The following is a 21,500-nucleotide window of genomic DNA, read 5'->3' on the forward strand; positions in this document are numbered from 1 at the left end:
GATTTTGTTAGTGACTCTTCACTGTACTCCCAAGTGTTGTTTTATTATTCACTATGGCAGGGATGGCAACCCTTTTTACGAACGCGTGCCAAAAATTCCCAAATAATATTTTTCGACTGTCTGACTGACGTGCCAACCAGTTTTTCATGGCGAAAAAAAGGTTTTTGAAGAATGCCGTTAAAAAAGTTTAAACATTACAATTATTGAGTTCTTGATATTCTATCTTTCGCCGTATTTCTAGCCGAAGGCATATCTTTTATTCTTTGATAATTTTTACTTGTTTTCAAAAATTTTGAAGAGATCGTGGAAGCTTTTGAACCACTCTTCTTTCATATTATATTCTCCATCACTGAACGGTTTTCTATTTTTAGAGATTATGTTCTAGTCAAAATAACAACCAGTTATTATATTTGAATGACTGTCAATAATTAATTTCGTAAGGTTTGTTGATTGAATATTTTTATTTTTAATTGCCCGATTCCAAGGCCCGACCTATGCAATTGTTTATTTACATTAAACGTAATGATTACTCTTGAACAGGATTTGCCAGCTATTTTTTATACAATGCGATGTGTCATAATATATGCATGAATTTCGTCGTTTCCGTTTGCGCATCGAATGGTAAACATAATAAATGAAAAACCGAAGAAAATACACATGCCTATGTCGTCATTATTTTTTAAATATATAATATATAGCAATAATTTCTTTTCTCTTCAAAATGAAGCATTCGTGTGCCATGCAAAATGATCTCGCGTGCCATAGGTTTGCCATCCCTGCACTATAATATACTGACCGGGTGACAACTAATGTTGACGTTCTCAATCGAATGGAAAAGATCAGAGAAGTTCTGCACGTTATCAAAACCATAAAACTAAAGGATAAAAGTACAACTTTACCCAATTTGTCATCCAAGGAAAAATCGATGGCAAACGTAGCAGAGGATGTGCCGCATGTCGTGTCTTGAAAGCCTCCCTGATTGGTATGGAGTGGAGTGGATTGCAGGTCCACTAAACTGTTTCGCGTAGCTAAATATGAAAAAGCAAAATTCGCCCTGGTGGTGACGCACCCCAAATAGGTGATGAATCGTCGATGTGAACAAGATTGAATAATATTTTATAATTTTGGGGATTAAAATTCGAGCATTTCAGCATATTATTTTTGAAGTTATACTCCTTTTGGCGCGTTTGGGAAAACAGATCTGAGTGTATTGTTGTCTTGTGACGCCGATGTAACACTTTTGGCGTGTGACGGAAGTTGCGCGCGCTGATGCAACACAATTTATTATTATGATTATTCATTAAAATTTGAGGCTATATTTATGTAAGTATTATTTATGAGTAAAATTATATATCAATAGATTAATAAATTTTGTGAATGTTGAATTGGTAAATAATTCAAACAATGGTAGATATGTTGTAAATTTACAATATTTAGACACTTTATTAGCGGTTTATAATAATTGAAGAAAATAATAATTATTATGTTCCATCACAAAAACCAATATCACGTTTAGTTAAACCATTAAATAGGCTATGTTTTACTTTTGATTTGCAATAAATTATTATTGTTAACGAAAATAGCTGTACAGTCATCTGTTTAAGCAAAAATGGTCGAAATAGCGGTTTGCTAAATTTTTCAAACACAGGTTTTGAGATTTTTTTCTTCCAAATTAGGTACATTCTGCAATAATATTATTTATTTGCATACATAATATTATTTCTGACGGTACCTATATCGATAAAATACCCTTGAGACCAAAATGAATATAATCATAATAACATGTCAATAAAATTTGATTTTTTATTAATTCATCATGGGCACTTCTGAATCGATTATAACCGCTGTATGGCAAAGATGAGGTTTTTTGTTTTTTTGCGCAAAATATTGCTTCTAACGCGCGTACATAAGTACACACACCGTTTTTTTTTTTTGTTTTTCGATGCGAATAACATTTTTTTATTGTTCATCTAAATACTCAAAATATTGGCAATATCTTCGCGTCGTAATGTTGTATTCGCGATGCGATTTTGCATAAAGCCGCGTACCCACTACTTTTGCGAAACAGTAGCGCTCCGCGATCGTTCCTATTTCCGTGCTCCGAGCGTGTGCGTTCACGAACAGGCGATCGGAGTGTGTTTGTGGACGCCAGTTAACCAGGACATATTAGACGTAGAGTCTGTCTTCTATAAGCTGGCGTGCGGTTTCCCCCCCCCCCCCGCTTCAGTATTCAGCACTGTCTTCCCTCTCGTTCCCTCCCATTGAAAACTTGCAACAGTCGAACGCGATGGCACAATGCTCTCCATCCGCGAATGACGTGACGTGAACGCCAGTTTATAGGATACAGACTCCATGTTCGTGTAGCAAACTGTAACAATTCGTAATGGAGTGTTTAGCTCACATCGAACTAGTATGTCGAAACAATCCGGTATTGTGGAATCCTCAAGATTACAAACTTCAGGAAAAAAAATTGCTGATTGCTTGCTTCCAAATTTTAAACAAATATTGCAGACTGGTAAAAGGTAAAACTATCACTGGTGGCTAAAAATATTTATCGTGAGCCGATATAGCGTCGTTTTCATGGCCATTCCAGAATGAATAATTTCGACCGTTTCGAGCTCGAAATGACAATCTTATAGCCATTTCAAAATAAATTACGCCACCTAGGTTGTACAATGGCAAAAATACATCTTGCCAGTTATCGTGGCATATGGTACCGTGTGTCATGATTGAGTTGTTGGCCTTTCTTCTCGCACTCGCGATTGTTTTTTTATGCCGTGCTTGTTCACTGCTAAATGAAACGCGCTATATGGGCGCAGCACATTTTTGGAACTCGAGCGTAAAGCACGGTGGCACACACTATATCTGGACAAAGTCTAATTTGCTCTTACTGTTTCAGCAAAAAATCTAAAATTGCAAATGCCGATTAAAATAGTGAAGCTTGCTACAAATGAGAATCATGTTTACAAAATCAATTATTTGAACAGTACCTACCTAGTTCACCACTTCTTGTTTAGCTTTACTTTACAGATTTAAGCACTGACAAATACTTTTTCGAAAGTAATTAATATAATATTTATTTTGACCAGTGCATTAGTATTAATTCAAGAGATAAAAATAAAGTCATTAATGTGTTTGTACTTAAAATGTACGCAAGTAGGTATATTGTTACATGTCTGTATTCAATTGACATAACTAGTTATCTACTACTTAAAATATTGTAATAATAATTATTCAGTGTTCACCAACACAAAATAAATATAGTATTTACCTTTCTAATTATTATAATCGACTAACTCTATGTCTACTTTGGAAGAATATTAAAATACACCACCTATACCCACTATAAACATACAACATAAGCGTGAAGTTCGATAGTTTTGACAGAAATTATGACGTAATTATAGCAACGCCGAACGATAGAAAACGATACAATAAGCTTCATGTAAGAGCAGTTGGAAATAATAACAGTACATAATCAATAATCATAAATAAATTTAGGTACTATATGTAATTCTGGATCAAGAACTGAATAAATGTTTCATGATTATAGTATACTAACGTTTATTTGGTAGGTACGAGCCGACCCAGCTGTCTCGTCAGCCAGTAATCACCGATTGTTCAGACCGGGGAACTCAGAAATAATGGGAACTGAAATACACAACGGGTAAGGCGATATCAGGTAACCGACTCGAGTAAGGATGAATCCGGGTTATACTTACACACATGTCTATAATACGTTTAACGTCGAATACTGAAAACTGCTCTCGGTTTATGCATTTACGCTCATTTAATATTGTGTATTACACACACGATTGCACGTGCATAATGCGTGGTTCATTTTCGTAGGACACTCACACATTCAAAAGCCTGCTTCGCCATGCGGCGTATTGAATATAGCCTATTGGTATTCTATTTATTATCTGTTTCGTGGTTCAGTCCTTCATTCAGCTAGCAGTGGGTAGATGCAGGCAGACTGATGATATAAATATGTACCTATATTATCATATCACCAAATTTGATAACCATAGCAACGCAATGCTTATAATAGAAAGAAATTGAATCAGATTGAAGAAGCCTTCATTCAGCAGCAGTGACGTCCTGTGGGGGTTGGCAGGCTATGCAATGCGAAGGAACGAATACACATATATCAATTTTTGAGAGCAGTAGCGGTTTTCCATGAAGTAAACGATGCGGAACTGGAATCTATTGCATTCGGGCACTCAAGGCGTCTAGCGACAATGTTTCAAACATGCAATTTAACCTATATTACTCTGTTACATGTAAAATATATGTATGTAGTTCATCGTGACCTGTAGTACCGGTAACAGATGGCCGTATAGCATTGAGATTAAAAAAATAATGCTGTTTAAATGTGCGTGGAGTATTTCACAAGCACCTACTTGCTAACCTACTTTTGAAACACTTATAATTATACGATATGATTGTAATATTCATAATTAACTTACCTAAGTATATACCTATTTATTCTGTCTCTCCTTTGTTTTTTTTTTTAATTTTATTAAGTTACGAAGTCTCAGCTGAGGCTTTCAGCTGTAAACACTGTTATGACACTTCATTTATATAAGAGTGATGATTATATTACATATTTTATAAAATTGGGTAGGTAAATATTATTCATAATGGGTATGTCCATAATATTTAATTTTTAACTTAAATTTTCCGCTGTATTCCGGTGGTTTTATTACGTACTTTAAGGTGTTTTATTTAAACATGAATTTGACTTCAGTTCATTTTTCATGAAAAATTTTGCCCATTTCGGCATAACATATATAAAAAACACTCCGCGTCTTTATTTAGGTATCTAGGTACAACATATTATGGTCACCCCAAATAATGGAGATTGTATTTTATACAAGTAACTTGGTGATTATTTGGAAGCATATTGTTTATTTTTCGTATTATCACTGTCTTAACAAATAATTTTAAAGCAAATATTATTATTATATGGGTAAACATATTCAAGTTGACCTTATTGACAATCAAGCCAGACGTTCGGTGAAAGTTTTCAAGTCAACCAGGCCTCGAAATGGCCGGAGCGCACCGGAACGCAGGTAATATCGCTCCGTCTCGTGAAAAAAATAGGTATTGCGTTTCTATTTGTGAATTATTGAAAAATAACTTCCTAATTAAATGTTCCTAATTCCAATAGGTACCTAAGTAAAAAAATACTGATGATATGACGTCGTAACACCGTTTGGCCTGTCATACATTTAAAGACTGTTAATGTATATAACAACATATTATATATATATATTACACATATAATTTTTCCGACCATGTCCGATCCTAACAAGATCATAATATGGGTCTCCACAGAATGGAGGTTTGTATTAACAGATTTTGTTTTTACAAGAAATGGATGTCAGCCATTTGCTCAATCTATTAGGTCCATACTCTGACTCATCCACAAATTGAAAAACAATATGTGTAGGCACTTGCTAGACCCGGAATTCGAACCTGGGACCCACGACGCTTTAGGCCAACATGTAAGCCGTGCGGCCAACGTGTGTATAATTATAATATGTATATTATTATTTGGAAAATTGTCGAGGGTTCCGGTTCGTAAAATTGTCCATTTCGAGCACTGAAGCTGACTAGACTCTGATGATGTAATTTGAATAAGATGTTTAGGGAATGCAGTGACGTTTTATTAAAAAATGATTAATTTTCTATTTAATGTTTTATAAAAATGATTTCCATAGGTATTTACAAAAAACTCTGTTTCTATGTACATTTACTACGATGACATTGATTTACTATATAATGTTTTAATTTGTTCATCAATTTTTAGGAGTCAGTGGTAGAAGCTCATCAAGTGGAACTTGGGCGTAAAATTTGTTGAAGATATCCACAATCTTCTGCTGTACAGCCTGCATGGATGGTGGAGTAATTTCCTTCATTATTTCTCGCCAGTTGTCATTGAGGAATTGATTCATTGTATCTCCTGAAATGAAGTTAATAAATAATAAAACTAGTACTATTATACCATGGCCCCCACATCCTGAAGCAAGCCCCCAGGACAGCATATTTGGTAGCCCCCCCCCCCCATATGTTGCTAAGGTTAAGGGCAGTATGATGTTCTACAGCAGTGTTCTTATCATATTATTACATATTATTTTATGGTCATATTTATTATTAAAATTTAGATACTCTACCTACCACAGGCATCTAGTGGAAAAATACGAAGCTTGCTTTTTGAGATATTTTTTGATGATTTACAATTTAAAATGTGTGAATTATTAATAAATATTTATCTGAAACCATTAACTAATAAAAAAATAAAAATGTGTATAACTTAAAATCCTTTTTATTTACATCAAATCGAACTTCAATATTGGGATAATACCTAAATAAGATTTCATATAAATAAAAATACATTCATATTTTTATAAAAATCGATGTTTTTTTAAATAAGTAAACTATGAATTAGTCAAAAATCTCTTTAGACAGAACCTAGAAATAGATACAACCATAAAATATATGGGATTCTTTGATAAATTCACATTTTTTTACAATTATCGTAAGTATATCTTAAACTTAAAATAAAAAATATTTTTCTTTATAATATTTTCAGAAAATTTTGCAAAAAATATTTCAAATTGCAAGCTCTGTATTTTTCCGCTAGGTGCCTCTGGTAAATTCGCGTTTAAGTTTTCCCTAATGTAGAAAAGAGATGAGAAGAGATTTTTGGAAATAATTAATAATTAGTTTTGAGGTCTTTTATATCTTTTTATTTAAAAAAAATGGATTTTTATAAAAAAAAATGTATAATATCTTATATCAAATCGGTCTTATAAAAATATATTTTAATTTTATTATTTATTTTTTCAATAACAATTTTTTTTCCGCTGGGTGCCTCTGATAAGCAAAACTACGAAACTAAAGAAAACTTATTTCATATTTGACTATAAGATGAAAAATATTATCATTACAATTATAATATTATGTCCATATCAAGATCAGCACCAAAGTGCCCTGGACATCTAGCGACAAAACTACGAAACATGCAATTCCGTAATTCTGTTCTTAGATGTCTCTACTAACTATTGCAGACAACTTGTCATAAATTTAATGTTATCGACAGTCATAATTATTTCAATAAAGAAATTGAAGCACAATGGAATGGAGGTTTCTTAAAATAACATATCAAACAATTTAAAACAAGTTTTTCCATCTCACCCAAAACTTTATCATTGTTGAAAAGGCCATCCATCTTGATATGGACTTTCTCCACGTCATGTTTGATTTTGGTATTCTTCACTTTGACATAATCTAGTCCGTCTTCACCTTTGAAGATGTCGTATTCCCAGGTCCACGACAAATCAAAGTTTTCTGAAAATAAATCGTATATTTTTACGTTGTGTACCTATGCCTACAAGATAGTACTAATATTGTTAACTCGCTCGATTTGAGTGCCATACAAGTGGATCGCATTCTGTTCAACCAATCAGATGTTTTCGAGACATTTATCTTCGAGCCTACTTTTCAGCTTCATTGTTTGCAAATTTATTACTTATTACATGTATTATTATTAATATTAAAGCCTTACTCATTTTTATGGTAGATTTGCCTTCTCCATTAATCGGGAATATCAAAAGCTGTCCGTCAATTGTGTAGTTGGATCTGACAACTGAGTCCGCGATCATATGACATGACCCCGTCAATTTTACTGGATCGACACTAGAAAAATAAATGACAGATTTCATAAATATTAACGTTAAGATAGTTAATTATCTAATTATTATTTAGAAAATTAATACTATCACCGTATCACCTATCGGTACGTAGTTAATTGGATTTGAATTCCAATACTGATTGATTTAAGGTTTTCAGCGCTCGAAATGGAAAATTTTACGAACCGGAGCGCTAGACAATTTTTCTGAAGATATTTACGCAGTTATAGATTTTTATGTGTATTTTATATAAATAAGCGTGTTAGATTTTCTATATTAAGAATATGGCCTATCTAGCTTAGACGGTCAAAATATTTTTTCCACGAGACGAAGCAATTATTTTACATATTTCACGAACCGAAACGGCGCTCCGGTGCGTTCCGGTCCATTTCGAGCCCTGGGTTTTAACAATTTACTATAATATATTATGCACACTACTAACTAACCAATGACAAATACATACTGACACAGAATAATATACTTAGTTCTCGTCTAAAATTAAGTATAAATGAGTAGAAAATGAAGTAAAGTAGTGTTGAAAATTCTTAAATAGTTGGAATTTATATAAATACCCACTATTACTACGTTTAACAACTTTTATTTTTACACTTTTCCTACTTAGGTAGGTACTTACTTCGTTTTTCTTCGCACGCAAAAATATTTTATCACAATATTATGTGATTTTAAGAATTTATAATAAAATATTAGGAAGACTAGGTATTTACATTATGTATTATATTTTGACATGTAAATCAGATTTGTACTACGAACAGTGTTTTTTTTTCTTCTTTAAATGTAGTAATTAAATAGTAATTAACTGATCCGCAGTGAATGAGGCCACACTGTTATAGACCTCCCCCCCCCCAGCCGCGCAATGTAGTAACGCTACTGCAGCTTTATTCAGTGTTCCCACCGCGAGTTCAATCTACAGCGCTGAGATAAGCGAGTAGATATCACCTTGGTTACTTCGCGCAAAGGAATCCCCTGATTGCGCGACAGGTTAAATTTGCTGCGCAATTTCTCTTGCGCATGTGCATTTTAACAAATTATCAGGGGCGCGCCAAGCGGGAGTGTTAGGTGTAAGGGGTGGCATAAGTCCAAAACCCAGTCACCAGAAAATGAGTCATAAATCTACAATATTTAAAGAAAAAACAATTTGTCTCGAGCTTGTTTCATGGATAGTTAAAAAGTCGCCTGTCGTACAATTTTCTTTCGTGTCATTAAATATTATTTTATAAATTTGGTCTTCCATGCTCTATTAATACAAATTGATTGGTTCAAGTTACTATGCATTATAATTCCGAATACCTACTATATTATTTAATAGGTTGGTAAAATATGTCATAATTTCTGTTATGAATATTTTGATGGCAATAAAATAATTATTTCATACTTTCTTTGGCTTTTGCCATATTTTCACATTGTTTTATATTATTTTTATTTGGAGGGAGGGGGGCAATTTTTGGCTGACACCCAGAATACCCTTGTCACGTTCCTGGTCCAGCCTGTAGTCTCACCAATAAAATTATCCTATCTACATTTGAAAATTATAAAGTAACCACCCTATCCGTTGTCGCCACTCCTTATTTCCGCTTTCAACATCAAAACCTTTAATTAATTGACATTTGGTTTTAATTTTTCCGTGCAAACAGTTCTTTTGAAGCACATAGTATCGCTAAAGCGTCAATTACATTGAGTTTCTTTACGAGCTGTTTGTTGCCGAATTTATTATCTGCCTGTAAAGTCGCCCAGTGTAATCATCGAACAAGCTAATAAGCAGGTTGTAAACACTCTACCGAGAAAAGTTGAAAGCCGATCAACTTTACACGGTACACGCCGGCGTGTGGGCCTACTGCGTCTGCGCAGTAGAGCGCAGTAGCAACCTCCCGGTAAAAAAAACGAACTAAATACCTACGTTCTGTCAAAATAGTCGCTGGCTTGTGGCTTCTCAGCGAATGGAAATTTTTGTGTGTAATCATCAAATGGCAGTAGCTGAATCGCCCGCTTTCAAATTCGCCAACAAACAGCTCGTAAAGAAGCTCAGTGTAATTGACGCTTAAAATATAATAAATTATTTGAAGTGATACAAATTAGCAATGTCATATCATTATAATATGGACAGATTGTGTGAAAAATAAAAAAAAACAATATTTTATAGGGAGGGGGCAGTAATTCTGGATTCGCACCGTTCCTGAAAATTATTTACGTATTTTTGCAATGCGCATGCGCACTGGAGAAAACGAAATGTCATTGGGTAATTTATATTGCAATTTGCAATTATGTATCTAACTATTTGCTTCACATTATAAGAAGACAATAGATTTCCAGGTGACGGATGATTTACTACTATGATACGAGTAATATCTCCACACATTTCTCACACTAGGATGTCAGTCAGAAGGAATATTTGCGCACAAAACGATACTTACTGTTATACCCCGTTTACACGTGCATAAATTTTCTGTTGACAGTAAGTATTATAGAGTCCACAACAAGTAAATGTATGGGTAAACATGTATTATCCTGTAGTTGCAACTTTACATGCATGAATTGAAAAAGTTTGGAAGTTTTTGAATTTTCATGCGACAGTAGGGATTTTTTCGATCTGCGCCTGCGCAGTAGAACGATAGTGGCAAACCTGCCGGCAAAAAAATGAACTATATTAATTTTGAGGTTAACCGATTATCACTACCTGTCAAATAGTACCATAAAATGACAACATCGCGTCTCGCTTACTCTCGAAGAATGAGATTGGGGAGACAGTCAGCACGTTTACGTGTAAACGATTATTGTCACGATAGTTTAAAATACGCACTATTGATGATGATATTTACATGATATTTACATAGTTATCAAATTTTATGTGTACTTCATAAAAATAAATGTGTTACATTTTCTATTATATGGCCTATCTAGCTCAGACGGTCAAAATATTTTTTCCACGAGACGGAGCGATAATTTTTTCGATGTCACAAACCGGAACGGCGCTCCGGTCCATTTCGAGCCCTGTATTGCTGCCAGTAAATCCATGCACGTGTACAGGCGCTATTATTGTACGAAAATCAATGAACTTGCTTGAATCTTTTGACATTATAAAATCATTTTAAATTTTGAAATGAACAAAAATCACCTTAAACTACGCAATTCTAGACGAAACGTTTGTGAAACTATTTTAACGGAATGGTAAATATACATAATAATATATCCACAATGTAATTAATACGATTTATGTAATAAACTATTTGACTTTGACGACAAGACGTTTACGAATTTAATGACCTCGCGTCCTACAAACAGGTCACGGATATAGTAGTCGCAACAAACAAGTCGACCAGCGGCAACATTTGCAGATTCGAACATGGGCTGAATAGGACAGTAGCGAAGGGTGGAGGTAGGCTGTTAACATCCGCCATAAGTAGTGCACATTAAACTTTGTTAGTCATACGTATTTGTTTTTATTTAACTAATACTACAATTTACAAATGTTATTGGTTAGGCAGTTTTTAAAAATCAATTTAACCCTACCTAAACCAAACCATAATAATTTTGGTATATTTTGGGCGATACGACAAAATTGTGCACCCTTTTTCATTCATACTTATTTCTTTTCGTTATACGTCATATTGTTGGCTCATTTTTTTAATTCATTAGGCCCTGCCTCTAACCAAACTATTATACTTAGATAAAATATTAGCCTATCTATAAAATATTCAAAGTTATTTATGATTTAATGACGTAATTTTAGATATTTATGGATGAGTAATTTTTGACTAATATCTATTATGGCTTGGTTTTCACAGGGTTTAATTGAATTTTAAAAACTTACCAACACCATCTGTAAATAATTGTAGCCTCATTTCAATGAAAACAAATACGTATGACTGAAGTTTAGTGTGGAGTGTTTATGGTGGATCTTAACAACCTACCTCTGCCCTTCGCCACTGGAATAGAGTTACCATTTATCGCGGATAAATGGTCAAAGACATAGCTTATAATGAGTATCTTTAGTTATCTTCAAAAGTGTTAATCTTGCCCATTTTTTGAATAATAAAATGTCTAATTCTTGTCAAATTTGGGATCACAGAGATTATCAATATAATTTTTTATCGTAAATATTTCACTATTATAATGTCAATATAAATTATACTGATGGTTTTATAAATGCGTTTAAAAATTAATAAATGTAAAAAATCTTAACACCACTGCACATTTATGTACTGAAATATGACTATATTCTAAAACATTAGAGCGAGAGGTTTAAAAGAATAATATTTTATGTAATAAAAATACTTTATACAGTCATCAAATGTTTAAAATAAATATAAAGGATAATAAGGCTTCAAAATTATATAAATAGATTATCTACAACGTTTAAGGTATGTCCAGGATCATCCTTTGAAAATGGAAAAAAAGCTCCATTTTGACCCACGCTGAGCACGTCCGCCCTTAATATATTTTCACAAAATAATTCAATTCATAACTGATTGGTAAACACTTATCCTACAATTGGTTACTTTGTTGTGTTTGACCTAATACGTATGATTTACCATGAATGTTTAATCAATGATCAATAATTACCATGTTTTATTAGTTCTGAGTAAATTGTCATCTAATTGTATTTAAATAATTATTCCACATGATCCGAACCGAGTTGTTTTTTTCTGTAAAGCCTTAATTAACTATATTAATATGTTAATCAAGTTAAACTCGGTAGATTTCACCCTGAGACACGTTTATAATATTATCATAATTACCATTCGTAATTAAATTATATAACTACAGTTGAAATATTATATATTATTATCTAACTAATTGTCTTCACATATATTATCAAGGTTCAATAACAATTAATACAATCTAATATAAAATCATAACATTCATTACCAACAGAAACAGACATAATATTATCGTGTTTAGAGTTGGGTTTCGGGAATTTCCCGATGGGAATTCTCGAAAAGTTTTCAAGATCTTCCATCCCGAATCTCGAGAATTGAAATTTTTAACATTTCGGGCAATCCCGGATCTCGAGATTCTTTTCTCGGTATTCAGGATTTCTTTATTATCAAATATTAATTGAAAAAACTTTTTTCTATATGAAAAAAGTGGACAGAAAACACAAAACGTTCAAAGACTGATTGGGGCATTTAACACAATAATAAAGCCAACGTCGACTCAAAATGAGCGCAATTGATGCAACATCAGGGAATTTTGTGTATCAAAAGCGTACGCGATTGTCAGACGCAGTGATTGACAGTCTGTGTTTTTTGAAATTCCATTTTAATAAGTAATGTTTTGAATTATGTTTGTTTTTCTACTTCTATTTTGTTTGTCTTCTTACATAAATAAAAAAAATTATTTTTTTTCGAAATTGTCTGTTTTTACACTGATTTTAGGATTTTTACAGGTTTTTTTTTAAATTTTCCGATATCTCGAGATTTTTCGAGAATTCTTTTCTGGAAATCCCGAATTTCGAGAATTCCAAATTTCATCTCTTCGAGAAAACCCGGATTTCGAGATTGAGATTTTCTCGGGAAATACCCAACTCTAATCGTGTTACTCGCAAAACACATGGCATTTTTTGTATTGCTTAGAGCAGTGATGAACAACCGCGTATGGCACTCTGAATTATTTTCTGTAGCCCAACAAGAATGGCGCAAATTTAAAATTTACCTAACACAAAAAAAAACTATTTTAAATATTCGAATACAATACGAACTAAATTATATTAACATAAATAATAACGAACAAGCTCAGACGATAATTAAGTATAAGATAATAACTCGAACATCATATTAATCAGTCGATATCAAAACCTTCCAATCAAGCAGTTCAAAATAAATAACTTCTCCACGCAAATTGTGTTTGTCCTAAAATTAACATAATAATATATAACTAAATTAATTTGATCTAAATATATACACCATAGGACAAATTCATACAATAAGACAACCATTATCAATAGTTCTGTCAATCGATCAATAATAGTATGCATCAAAATTAAACATGTATTTTTTTATGAACAACTAAAACCAGAGCTGTTGGAATCCCCAAAATTTATAAGCGTTTGGTTCTGGGCTTGGTTTCATCAACCCAAAAAGGAGGGTTCTGGTCCAGTTGTTTAAAAATATATGTTTGCCTCCTTATATTATTGATATTCTATTTCAATTTTAAAACTCAAAAAGTAGGTGTCAACTATTTCACCACGTTTTTATTAGCTCGTATTCTTGTTTGTCCGGTACAGATTTTTTTCTTGCTTGTCCAAGATTTTTAACTAACTTCCCGACTAACTAGACATTTGAAACTTTTAGAATATATCAGAACACGATGCCAATGCATTCGTTTATTACTTTCAGCCATCTTTAAGTAGAATTGAATTCATTTTCAGTTAATTCTGTTTTGTATGAAAAGTTATTTCGGAATAAATCCGTAATCCAATTCACTATTATTGGTTGCTAAGTGGGTGGTCCTAGTAAATAAATTATTAATATATACGTGCGTTACTATGGAAATCAAAATGACATTTCGGTATTCTATTTGTTTGTTTGTTGCAAAATAGCAAAAAAATGATTTGTAGACAATTGCCTTATTTGTCCTAAATTATTGAATTGTCAAGTTTATATGATTCAACAGAAAATTTAAAAACGTGGTTTATAAAAAGTTCTTTTTATCTTGTAATTATTTAACATTACGTCAGAATTAGGGAATCCAATCCCGAGCCAAAATTCTGATCCTGGGATTTCGGGATTATAATTTGACAATCCCGGGATGACATTTTTTCCATTGATAATATAAAATTTTTATATTTACAAATAACATTGATAAAATCGATCAAAAATAAATCTAGTATAATTTATACTATTTAAAACATTTATTGTTAATATTGTATACGTTCAATCTTGGAAATGCATAAGTTTAATGGAGTAAATAATATTGTAATATACATATTAATGTGAATTTAATATGAGATTGCTGTTTCTGATAATAAAGACCCAATGAATGGGTTAGCGAGATTCAAAATAGTAAAGCAAATCATGGTATACGTATGGCCTTTCCGCTTCATAAATTTAATTAGTCATCCAAATATGAAACTGCCGTAAAACGTATGAGATCATGGTGGAATTACTTTGTAGTGCGAAGCATTGTTTTTTTCCAATCTTTCTCATTTTTATTAATTTATGTGAAAAAATAAAATGAATCGGCAACTTACACATGGGTATAAATCAAACTTCATTCAAACTCAGTTTATTTCTAATGTAGTTATTTGTTATTAAATGTATTTTTTCTGTTATATTTTATTTTCCATAAAAACTAATAAAAAATCAATCCCGAAAGTTTCGGGATTATGTTTATAAATCCCGGGATTCATAGGTATCGAAAATAGCTCTGGATCCCGGGATTGGAATCCCTAGTCGGAATGTATGTGTATTACATAATAGTAATAACTAGCTACAACGTGAATGAATGATGACTAAAAATATTAGAACAATGAAACCTAGTAATTTTTAAGAGGTTCTGGTTCCGGTTCCAATTTAGGATTCTCAATATTCCATAATAATTATTGTGCTCTCAGGGTTTTACAGGTTTCATGTCTAGCTCAAGCTAAAAAAACATATTCTAACAAAAGAAAGTTTGTATATTATTAATTAGAGTTAAACTATGGTTTCATCGTTTACGATGTCTTATTAACTTGGATCGACATGTGCATTGCGGATTGGTCTCAGACTATAATATTTTGGAGTATTTCACACTAGTGTTGCCAACAGTAAAAACTTTTTTCGCATTGTTTTTCTTGGGAAAACTATCACATTAATTTATATTCGTATTTTCCAGAAATATTCGCACTAAACAAAAACGTAAGATATCGTCGCGAAAACCCGGGATCGATTCACTGCTAAATGAAGGTGTCCCCTAGTACCTTCCACTCTTCTTGATCCCTAGTTCTTTTTTGCCTTTCTTCTTACTCTAATAAACTCAACTAATATATAAAATAATTTTCATACGTACTTGAGATCAATAAGTTTAGCACTTTTAAAGCCTGTCAAAATTGCTCCGCGATTAGTAAACTTCAAGGTTCCATGTCCAGGAATCACATCGATGTCTCCGAGGTCCAGCGGATCCAAACTTGGCACCCCTAGCTCTGGTACTCCAGCTATGAATTGTTTGCTGACTTTTCTAGCCTCTCTCAGCAGACATTCGTGGAGGTTTGGGTCATCTCGGTAACACGGAGTGATGTAGGAAGCTATAAAAAACAAAAAAGCTTTTGGAAATTACATTCTCTGAGAATGTGTCACCTTGCCTTAGGTATATTATAAGAAATATAAATTATTCACCGCTATTTTGGAAGATTTAGTCAAGAGACTTGACTGAGGGACCAGAGGAATCAGTATTGACAGAAAATACTTCACTGGAGACAACATTATTGTTTTATCTCAACAAAAAACAAACTTGTAGACCTATAAATAAATTCGTTGTTACAAATTGTATATTATATTTATAATCTCTACTCACGTAGTTTTGCAGTTGTCGTTCTATCTATGCAACAAAACAGAACCGCGAAAACCACCAGACACATAGCGTTGCTATACATTGTCACATAAATTATCCCAAGATGTATCTCAGTTGACAATCTTCACACAACTGCAACAATCAGAGACATAACTTTGCGAAGAAATACTCATTTGCAATAAGGTGGCGAAGGTGAAGGTAATCATGTTGAATTGCAATTAATAAAAAAAACTATTGTTTATTATTTATAACGCATGAGATTGCATCGAGTAATTTCCAGTTAAATTAAACTGACTGTCCATTACGTTGTTAGTAAGTGTGGCATTTTGAAATCGCCAGGAGAAACAAGCATGAAGGAATCGGCGACAGCTGTGATTTTTTTGACGCAACCGATTCATTAGAAAAAGTATTCGAAACTTATTTTATTTTAAATTGTGTGAAGCTTCAAAATCAGTCGATAACTTAGGCCTTTTTATGCTAAATCCCACACTGCAGCAGGACGTATACTTTTACAGGTATAATGTATGAGGTGCGCCCAGGTGCGTATTGCCAAATCCTAGTTATCAAATGCCAGGCAGCGGAGTTATCATGGTATACATCAATATTACTTTTGGCAAACTCATTTCATTGTCTAATATTATTAGAGGTTCGGTCCGCTGGCGGAAACATCAAAATCAACGTTGCCAACTTGACTTATTCTTGCCAGATCTAGCATATTTGAATAAGCATCTAGCTTGCGAAATTTGTATCTGGCATGTTAAATCTAGCGTTTTTCTACATCTTAATTAGCTTAAGACTTCTTATAAAAAAAGCTAGAATATTACACCAAATGTGCTCGAAAATTAACATAACAATTGCCTTTTGTACCTACCTTATATTCATCCTACCAATACCATACCGATGTTCTAATGTCAATACCTCTTATCTGACCTATATAGCGAAAATTACTTTTTGATGTACTAAAAACAACAAAAATACTGCCCATCGACTAAGAAATTCACATATCTGTAGTTATTTTAACAAAAAATGTACAGCCATTTTAGTAATTTCCCGTATCTAAACTTTACAGGAATAAACCTGTAATAAACCGTATCTTGCCTCTTAGCCAATGGTACTCAACCTTTTTTTCTTCGGGCCAAATACATATATTTGTAAAATAACGCGGGCCGCATCACTACCGGTGTGACGTAAAAAATCATGAAACCCCCCCTTTTTTACAAAACATTTTTGAGATTTAAAAAATTATGCGTGTTTTTTAAATTAATCGTGTACAATAGCAACACTCTTATACCATATCTAATGTGGACCATAATGACAATTCTCTTCGGGTGTCACTATCTGTGCGTCAAAGTCGAAACGAATCTCAAGATATACAAAATTCCTGACAATAAATGTGTTTCGGGCCGCACATAAAAGCTTAAAGGGCCGCATGTTGCCCGCGGGCCGCAGGTTGAGTATCGCTGCTCTAAGCTGTCAAGCGTGTTGCATGACGTGTATTGAATTCAGCTTCAAAATTTCACTTTCGAATTATTTAAAAGGTAAATCAGTAAGTAATATAACAAAATTGTATGTATATATACCTGATACCTCCACGTTTAATGTGAATGGAGGACCTCTTAAGGGTAAAGTACGATCGAAGTTATGGATGCCACATTCATGTTTATTGTAGTCCGCCAAGCCGGATTTCCCTCTGTCACCGCTCGATCACGTGGAATGCTCTGTACTTTTATTTGTTAGCGGAATAAATATACCTAATGCTGTTCCTTTTGAGCCCAATTCCCCGAATTCAGTAACACGGCTACCTGGCGGGAAAAAAACCCATGGCGGGTAAAAGCCGAAGGTACCCGCCGCGGACGAAAATGATAGAGAGGGGTGAATGTTCGGGGGTAGATTGAGAGGGACAGCGATAAAACCAAAAAAAGGGGACATGGCCGCGGCACGCGGTAGGTGTCCAGGCTGGCAAGGTAGTAAAACCGAGGCCGTTAGGTAGGATGGACAGGGTGTCTCCGCGTACCATTCCTAGTGTTTTCGCCGATTGTGAAAAATAATTTCAGCGTTCACGTGTTACGAACGTGGAAGGATTAAATCCTTAAATTTTAATTGCCGCAGTCCACGGCGCTCATCAATAACAAATTTAGGGCTGTGGCGAAATTATTAATGTGTATTGATATTGTGTTGTGTATGTTTTTTTTGTTGTGAACCTAACTGTTAAATATAAAACTCTGTGCTACGAACCACGTGTGTTTCATTGTGAAGATCCAACATAATCAACTGTCAATCCTGCATCTTTACCTAACCTAACCTTACACTGAACGTGCTCTACCGAAACACCAAAACCCAGCTTCAATTGACCGCCCTAAACAATTTCAATCACTGAGCTAGTCAAAGGGTGGAAGCTGGTCATGTGACTCCCACGTGCCGACCGACGGCACGCTAATCAGGGCTTCATTGACGCCCGGTTGACCGGAGAGTTGAGCGCGGAGGTCGGATGGGGCTGTGCGGCCCCGACTCCCCTCCCTACCCGGACTTCCGGGGTGTCATACCTATGTCACGGTTTATTAGATGTTATCATTATATTAGGCACTATGTGCTTTGCTTTACCACTTTTTACGTAACGGGTTATTGGCATGCTATGTAGTTACAACATGACAATGTGTGAACTATTAACAGTCAGATACGGGATATTAAATATTTAGTTTTTTAGCTTCCTGCACATTTTGTAAAAAGTCACTTACGGGATATTAACATTAGGCCATTGATACAATATTTTAGCGATGACCAAATTTTGTAAGTACGTACAATAGTTTTTAACTAGGTATATAACTAAAATATTTTTTTTTAGTTGTGAAATAATAAATTCCTCACCAATCTGTATTTTCGTAAAAACCATGTTCATACTTATTTTTTTTAAAAGCCATGCAGAGGCGTGCCAATAGGAGGGTGTTAGGGATGCGAAACAACCGGGCGGCTGGATTCGGGGGGCGGAAATAGTTCTTAGAATAGTATGTTATTCAATGGCATAAAATGAACTTTATGATAAAAATGCTCCCATGCGTTTTAATTTTCTTCCGTGTCATTGAATATTGTTTTATATTATTGTGCTTCTGTGCTCCATCGATAGATATCCATCAATTTAAGACGCTTTACATAGTAATTAGGAATGTTATAGTATTTAATAGGTAAATATTAAGTCATAATTTTTGTTACATTATTCGATGACAATACAATAATTTTTCTTTATTTTTATAATAATTCTTTGATTTTCGTCATATTTCCATTTAAAAAAAATGGGGGCAGCAATTTTGGGCTGACACCTGGGCGGCAGCCACTCTTATCGAATCCTTTTTTATTATTTCGCGGATTATATAGGCGGATTTAGGCGGCTATTAAGGGTAGGGTATCATATTTATGTATTGAGGCGGTTAATTGTCACAATAAGTTAACCGTCTGCTTATCTATTCTATACACAAGACTGCTATCGGCTGCAATCGGCGGCCATCAAAGGTAGTTTATCATATTTTTGTATTGAGGCTTTTTTAGAATTGTTAATAACCATGTCCTTGCTTATTCGTACAAGGTGGTTGTTAGTAATTTTGAACAATCACAAACACCCAGGCTTTGAGAAAAACACATAAATATCGTGTGTCCTGACCGGGAATCGAACCCAGGAACTCTCGGGTGGAAGGCAAGCGCCTTACGCACTGCACAGCGAGAGCCGCCTTGTATTGAGGATTATAATTTATTGCTACAATAAGTTAACCGTCAGAATAGTCAAAACTATCTTGCTTTAAAAGTTAGCACAGCCAAGAGAGGTGATGTCAAATTATAGCAAGTATTGTAACAATTACAGCTAACTTATTGTAAATTATAAAAAAATATAATACCTCAATACAAAAATATGAAAAACTACCGTTGATAGCCGCCGATAGCAGTCTTGTGTATAAAATAGATGCGCTGAAGTGTCAAAAAGTGCTATGTTTTAACAGCATCTCTCTTGGCTGTGTTAACTTTTAGAGCGAGATAAACAGTTTTGACAGTTTATATGGTTAACTTATTGTAACACTTAATTGCCTCAATACATACATATGATAAACTACCCACGATAGCCACCTATAGCTGCCTTGTGTACAGAATAGATGAGCTGGAATATTTTTGTGAATGGCAGTTGCAACTCTGCATCAAATAGAATATGTACTACCTACATACCGTTTCGATTATATGAAAAAAGAAATTGAAAATTTAAAAATAGGTAGTTATCCATCTAAACCAGTGTTTCAGAACCGGTGGTTTTTTTGCCTATGTTAAAAATTCAAATAAAATCTTCAAAACCCGTGCACCTGCAAATGATTGTGCATTGTGTTTTTATTCTTGAAATATATTAATGGTTTTACGTGACGAAATCAACCACGACCAGTTACGTTACTATACAAATAATATTTTTTTTATTTCTTTGTAAGTGGTCCTCACAAAGTTTCTTTTGTTTTCAGTGGTCCGCAGGTGTAAAAAGGTTGATAAACACTGCTCTGGAAAATGCTCTAAATTTGCGAATAACCATATTGGTCTCCAAGTGGGTAACACCATGTTGACCGGGGTGATCCAACTCAACTGTTAACACACAATGAAATCAATCAAGCATTGAATGAGTGAATGAATGAAATTTATACCTTAAATACTGTTTAATATAATTTGGAATAACTAATTCCAGCTTCAGCAATAGTAAAAGACAAGCAAAAATGATAGCAGCAAAATATTATATTATAATTAAGTTCCATTATTTTTATAAATTTTCCGGTTCAGCTTTGGGTTCATCGAATTAAGGAAGTCACTTTCAAAATAATGTTGGTGTTCACAGTCGGTTTCGGCTCAATTTCTAGCTCTAGAAAAACTAACACCGTGATAAACATATTGCAGGTACTTATTTCTCTCTCTAATAAAATTGGCCGTAGAATGTAGCTATGGAAATTAGTTAAAATCAGTGCTCGAATTGGAAACTTTTACGAACCGGAGCGTTTGATAATTTTTGAAAATATCAACATATTTGTTTCATTTTATAAAAATATTGTTTTATTTTTTTGTTATAAGTATGTCCTACTTATAGCTCAGACGGTCAAATATTTATATAATATATAGCATACTTAGCACAAATAGTTAACTTAATATTTCCATGAGACGGAGCGATAATAATAACCAGAACTGCGCTCCAGTGCGCTCCGGTCATTTCGAGACCTGATACACAGACGAAAAATTAGAGGGAACGTTTCTCAGATGTATTTCAATATTGCCAGTAAAAGTACCGTG

At 33.7% G+C, this 21,500-nt stretch overlaps 1 protein-coding gene across 1 annotated transcript; it reads right to left on the bottom strand.

The window, feature by feature from the left end:
- Window positions 1-5,796: 5,796 nt before the first annotated feature.
- LOC147075757 (circadian clock-controlled protein daywake-like) lies at window positions 5,797-16,504 on the bottom strand. Its single transcript, XM_085942375.1, has 5 exons — window positions 16,498-16,504; window positions 15,702-15,936; window positions 7,574-7,704; window positions 7,204-7,356; window positions 5,797-5,968 (listed from the first exon to the last, which is right to left on the bottom strand). The coding sequence occupies exons 1-5, from the start codon at window positions 16,502-16,504 to the stop codon at window positions 5,805-5,807; spliced, it is 690 nt and encodes a 229-aa protein (XP_085798501.1). The 3' UTR covers window positions 5,797-5,804.
- Window positions 16,505-21,500: the final 4,996 nt, after the last annotated feature.

Source organism: Rhyacophila brunnea, unplaced genomic scaffold (genome assembly GCF_057557595.1).
Source record: "Rhyacophila brunnea isolate RB1 unplaced genomic scaffold, BYU_Rbru_1.0 scaffold_14, whole genome shotgun sequence".
Lineage (NCBI taxonomy): Eukaryota > Metazoa > Arthropoda > Insecta > Trichoptera > Rhyacophilidae > Rhyacophila > Rhyacophila brunnea.

Excerpts from the sequence above, each read along its gene's own strand:
- LOC147075757 (XM_085942375.1), bottom strand. Across the intron at positions 7,705-15,701 it reads GCTAAACTTATTGATCTCAA|TGTCGATCCAGTAAAATTGA; the intron begins GTACGTATGAAA and ends TTATTTTTCTAG. Across the intron at positions 7,357-7,573 it reads CAAATCTACCATAAAAATGA|AAAACTTTGATTTGTCGTGG; the intron begins GTAAGGCTTTAA and ends ATTTATTTTCAG.